The 6,000-nt window shown below is 34.8% G+C and overlaps 1 protein-coding gene across 4 annotated transcripts in view; it reads left to right on the plus strand.

Annotated features, from left to right (window-relative positions):
• The window catches only part of RNF111 (ring finger protein 111), a 115,224-nt gene extending 109,224 nt beyond the window's left edge, over positions 1-6,000 (plus strand). For 2 of the 4 annotated variants that reach the window (XM_030814489.1, XM_030814490.1), the window contains exons 12-14: positions 658-753; positions 2,115-2,242; positions 4,350-6,000. In XM_030814489.1, coding sequence (XP_030670349.1) covers positions 658-753; positions 2,115-2,242; positions 4,350-4,467 — 342 coding nt within the window. In that variant the 3' untranslated portion in view covers positions 4,468-6,000. The remainder of the gene's footprint in view (positions 1-657; positions 754-2,114; positions 2,243-4,349) is intronic. The other 2 variants (XM_003267041.4, XM_012507563.2) reach the window with 1 other exon arrangement.

Consider the following 6,000-nt stretch of genomic DNA (forward strand, 5'->3'; position numbering starts at 1 on the left):
CCTGGCTAATTTTTGTATTTTTAGTAGAGATAGTGTTTCGTCATGTTGGCCAGGCTGCCCTCGGACTCCTGACCTCAAGTGATCCACCCAACTTGGCCTCCCAAAGTACTGGGATTACAGGCACAAGTCACCGCACCCGGCCTTTTTTATGTCAGTTTGGAAGTTGGAGTCAGTGTGACTTAGAACTATTGTTTGATTTGATTCCTTAATTTACTAGAATGATTTCATCTTCTCCATGCATACATACGTACTGACTTATGTAGTACCATGTGGTAATATTGTTGTAATTTATAAAGATAACTTTTGCTGTACCATTTCAGTTGGCTGAGGAAAACATGATAAACAACCATTTGCCTTACTGTGTATGACAAACATTAAGTCAGGCATGGTGGCTCACACCTGTAATCTCAGCACTTTGGGAGGCTGAGGTGGGAGGATCACTTGAGGCCAGGAGTTTGAGACCAGCCTGGGCAACATATAAACTGTTATATATACACTTATATATAAGTAACCACTTGTCATATGTAAGTTTTTTTGAACACTGTATTTATATTGCAAGTTTCTGAGTACGGAAGTTTATTTCTCTTAACAATGTTGACGGTACTGTTCCAGGAATAATCATCTTGGCTTTTACCAGTCATTATTCTTCACTTTTAGGAACTGATTCATTTGGAAGAAAGATTAGGAAATGTCAACCGTGGAGCATCCCAGGGGACAATTGAAAGATGTACATATCCACATAAATACAAAAAAGTAAGAATTTATTCTGTGAAACTTCTAGAGTGTTACTGAAATGCATAAATGTAATATATACCTTTTTTGAATTTGTAGACTCTAGCAATGACATTTTTATTGAAGTAATACACACATATTGTTTAAAAATTTTGGAAAGTATAAAAAATATATACTTTGCAGTTTTTTACTCTGCAGACCCTAGTCCTTCTTCCCAGAAGTGAAATCATAATTAAGGATTTAGATATTCTTCCAGATATTTTTTAGCATTTTCTAATAATGTGCATATGTATATATATTTTTGTCTACTTTAAAAAAAATACAAACAGAGATGATAACCACATAGTTTGCAGATTGCCTTTCATGCCATATCAGCTCCCACAGATTACCCTTATTATTTTTAATAGCTTATAATAGCTTATACAGAATTCCATCATATGGCAGTACTGTAACTAGCAATTTATTTTGACAGACATTTTATTGATGTGTATTTCTTCTACTCTACCCTCAGTTGCTTGTATAGCATTATACAGTTATGGGGTAGACATGTTAAATACGTGTCTTAAACCATGCTCAATACCAACGGTCCCCAACCTTTTTGACACCAGGGGCCAGTTTTCATGGAAGACAATTTTTCATGGATAGGTGGCAGAGGGGATAGTTTCAGAATGAAACTATTCCACCTCAGATCATCAGGCATTAGTTAGATTCTCCTAAGGAGCACACAACCTAGATCCCTCACATGCACAGTTTACGATAGGGTTCACGCTTCTATGAGAATCTAACGCTGCCGCTGATCTGACAGGAGGCAGAGCTCTGGCAGTAATGCTCGCTCACCTGCCACTCACCTCCTGCTGTGTAGCCGGGTGCTGGTTTGCAGCCCAGGGGTTGGAGACTCCTTTATACTATGTAAAGAATAATCATAAAGTGTGAAAATTACTATTCTCTGTATTTTTCATCTATTTTCAAAGAGTATTGAGGTACTACCAGTACATTCAAGTTTTCAACTGTCCAAGTTAAATACTGTAACTGATGTTAATTTAAATGGATGTTATTTGAAACATTCACTAATAAAATAAAACTTATTTATGCTCATGGTAGGATAAAAATAGAGTTTATATTGTTTATCATTCTCATTGTGGATTAAAAGTAATAGCTTTCAAGTGAATGAATTTGTTAAATTTGATTTTGCTTTTGATCCCAATTATTAGAGGGTCTTAAAAATATACTTAATTGATGATAGTTACTTAATTCTTCCATTTATTTATGACAGTCTTACCTGGGAAAAAAGTGCGGGTGAATATGTGGTTTTGTTTTGTTTTGTTTTTCAAATAAACACAGACTTTACTCAGTTGTTCAATAATGTCATCTCTACTAATAAGGTAACAACTGATTGGTTCTCACAGAGGAAACTGCACTGCAAACAAGATGGGGAAGAAGGGACTGAGGAAGACACAGAGGAAAAATGTACTATCTGTTTGTCTATTTTAGAGGAAGGTGAAGATGTGAGGTAACTAGATATTAATTATCTAAAATCCATTGTCAAAACTGTACATGGGATTTTTTTTGAAAAGTAAATTACACCAGGCACGATGGCTCACATGTGTAATTCCAGCACTTTTTGAGGCCAAGGCCAGAGGCTCTCTTGAGGCCAGGAGTTCAAGGCCAACCTGGGCAACAAGACTCTGTTTGTACAAAAAAGAAAAATAGTACAATTATTTGCATGCGATGGTGTGCACCTGCAGTGCCAGCTACTCAGGAGGCTAAGGCAGGGGGATGGCTCAAGCCCAGGAGTTTGAGACTGCAGCGAGCTTTGAGCACACCACACTGCACTCCAGCCTGGGCAATAGAGTGAGACCCTGTCTCTGAAAAAAAAAAAAAGGATAAACGTAAACTGGAAACCAAATAAAGATTACTCTTGGCATATACTGTTACCAATTTCTGGCACGTAGAACTGGCTTCATCTAGCGAGTGAAACAAAAGATTAAAGTCTCTATGTTACCAACATGGGAGTGGGAAATTTACTGCCTATTGTAGGGCCACACAAGGTTTGGCCAGGGAAATTCTGTAGTCAAAATTGTCTTTTGTAAATCTTGCAGAAATGAGAATTTGAGAGGCTTTGGAGGTCCTAGAAAGGGATCCAGATTAGCCCTATGCAGTCTGTTTTACAGCATCTTTTTTTTTTTTTTTTTTTTCTTTTTTGGGAGATGGTCTCCTTCTGTTGCCCAGGCTCAGGGCAGCAGTCTCAGCTCACTGCAACCTCCACCTCCTAGGCTGAAGTGATCTACCTACCTCACCCTCCCAAATGCTGGGATTACAGGCGTAAGCCACTGCACTCGGCTATAGCATCTTTTATAAACTGGTTTTGTCCTAAATTTTCCTCTAAACTGGTAGGACTATTCCCTTCTTGCACCTTTGTTGTTTAGAAAATGTTAATAGGTTAACCCTATATTAATTTTAGGCATTTTCTTTGTATAATCACTTAAGTGATTGTTTTCTTCCTGTTCTTTTTTTTAATGTTAACATAATGCCATATGAAACAGGTTCTATATCATATATAACAGAGCCGTGTAGCAATATTATTGCCCTAATTTATAAGGATAATTTTGTCATACCTCTTCAGATGGCTGAGAAAAAAATTATTGTCTACCATACGACAAATAAGGTTATTTGCACACTGTATTTCTAATGAAGGTTTATAAATTTGGAACTTAATTGCTTTTACAGTATTGACAATACTATTCAAGGAATACTTGGGATAGTTTTTTAAGCTATTATTTTAACAAGATATTAGGAAGTCTAAAAAGTGTATAAAAACTCTTAACGGTGGCTAGAAGTAGAAATGGACACGAGTCAGTAACTTTTATCCCACTGTTAACACTCAGATTTAATGTTACCCTATCTTGCTTGGGGGCTTTATTTCTCAATTTCTAATTGGTAATTTGGCATGATGTAAACAAACTGAAATCATTACATCTCGTTTTAACCTACCTATTAAAACAGCACAATATTAAGTGTATATAACAATTATTCCATGAAGAAAGTATTACTCACCTTTAATCAGTTATGTACTTAAGTTTAATGTGTAAAGATATTCTTGATAGAAAATAACATTGCACATTAAGACATTTTTTAGTGAGGAAAATGTAGTTACCATGTATTTGCCACATGAATTGTAATGTTTTTGAGAGATAATTAAATGATGTAATAAATATATATTTGAGATAATATGTATTTTTAAAGGGCATTACAAATACAGTGATGATTTGATATTTAAAAATATATTTGCAGTATTATGTGACAGGTAACATACTACTAACTCCAGGGCACTGGCAGCTCCTGTACCAAAACAAAACTGAAATAATTGGCAGTGTAATTTGTGTTCTTACAGTTTTTAAGATGTTATATAATTTGGTCCTGTAGCTTTGAAAGTTAATTATCTTGATCATTTATATATTATATTGCCCAGAGTGCTAATTTAATCTGTGTGTTTTTTATAGAAGAGGAAGATGCTTAGTACCTTCAAAACATTATTGAATTATTCCATATATAATTTGTTTACCACATACGATTATCATAAAATTAATTTTTGCTTTTTGTTTTCTTGCCAATAATAGACGTCTTCCATGTATGCACCTTTTCCACCAAGTGTGTGTTGACCAATGGTTGATTACCAATAAGAAGTGCCCCATATGCAGAGTGGACATTGAGGCCCAGCTGCCAAGTGAAAGTTGACACCATGTTTCAGAACTCTTGCCCTCCCTCTCATTCCCATCCTTCCTGGTACTGCAGTCAACCAAAGATGGCATGACTTACCTGCGCAGATTTGGAAGCATTGAACTTAGAGTGCTGGCTCTGCTATATGGTACAACTAATGCTAGACCTACAGTTTATGTATACAGTTGATTTTGATGTATTTATAAAAGCTTTTTTTTTTCTAGATTTGACATTTTTCTGTATCATTTTACTGTATTTTTGCATGGTTCCTTGTATTGCATTTCTTTGCACATATTATGGGCTTGTGACCCTAAACTTGCAGGCAAGGTTAGCTGCTTTAGTAAGTAGAATTTTGTGGTCTTTTTGTTTTTTACATAGTACCAAGCCTTGATAATTACGAATTTTTTATCCATTACTAACCTTTAATTTAATCAATCATGTACTTTAGTTTAATGTATAAAGATCCTCTAGAAAATGATAATATTGTGTATTAAGACATTCCTTAATTAGGACAAAATGGCTGCTGTATATTTACTATATGGAGTTCTGAGTTAAATACCATCCTTAATACTGGGAACAGAATACAACCCATATTAAACCAGATGCAGGTGGTAGTCACATCACCAGAGTGATCAGTATAAATTTTCTTGGTGTATCCGTTTCCTTTCAACACAGTGCAGATAAGAGTTGAATATTGATATCATACATTTAGACTGCTGTTCGATTGCATTTATCTTTTTCCTACATCATTTGGAATTTTATTTCCCTGATTCAGTTTTTGCTGCTGTGAAACAGCTCTGAGGAACACTAAATATTAATTTCAATTAGCTAGATTGTACATACTTGCAGATTTAACAAAATTTTAGGGAAATTGAAAAAGACATGTAGAATTTGTTGTCTTCTGCTAAGCACGAAAAGTTAAGATATCTGCTTACATTGATTTTGTAGACACGTTAAGTCAAGATTTGGAATTTAAGTCACTGGCAGGTATCTGTGCATTCATAGAACTTCTAAAGGTCCCAGGATCACTTTTAAGGGATTTTTATTAGTTTCAAGATAAATAAAGTCAGCTGAATCTACATGTCTCTTGTTTTATTTCTCTCTAAACTTGAAAACAGTAAATCTGCAGATACTGTGAGGCACAAATTATACTGTCAACCTACTGTTGCTATGGTTATATACTCCCACTTCATACATTACCAAGAGTCGATCACTGATTTAAAATTTTTAATTTCTATAGTTAAGATTTACTGCATAATATAGAATATAAAGTTAAGTTAACATACTAACATTTCTCCTTTGGAGGAAGTTTTAATCTACTTCAGGATGCATATTATTATCAAGATACTTTCATATACAGGATAGCCTAATTTTATTTGTTTAAATATGCTTAATATGCCCCAGATTGCAAATGCATCCAGTCAGTAATATCACTGTCTGTATGTGGAGGACATGTTCCCATGGATCATATGTGAAGATGTCAATAAGCTTGCATTAAGCCACCTGCTTTGTAAGTGGATTGATTAATAAATAACTTATATTTCTATTGTC

This window comes from Nomascus leucogenys, chromosome 6 (assembly GCF_006542625.1).
Source record: "Nomascus leucogenys isolate Asia chromosome 6, Asia_NLE_v1, whole genome shotgun sequence".
In the NCBI taxonomy this organism is placed as follows: Eukaryota; Metazoa; Chordata; class Mammalia; order Primates; family Hylobatidae; genus Nomascus; species Nomascus leucogenys.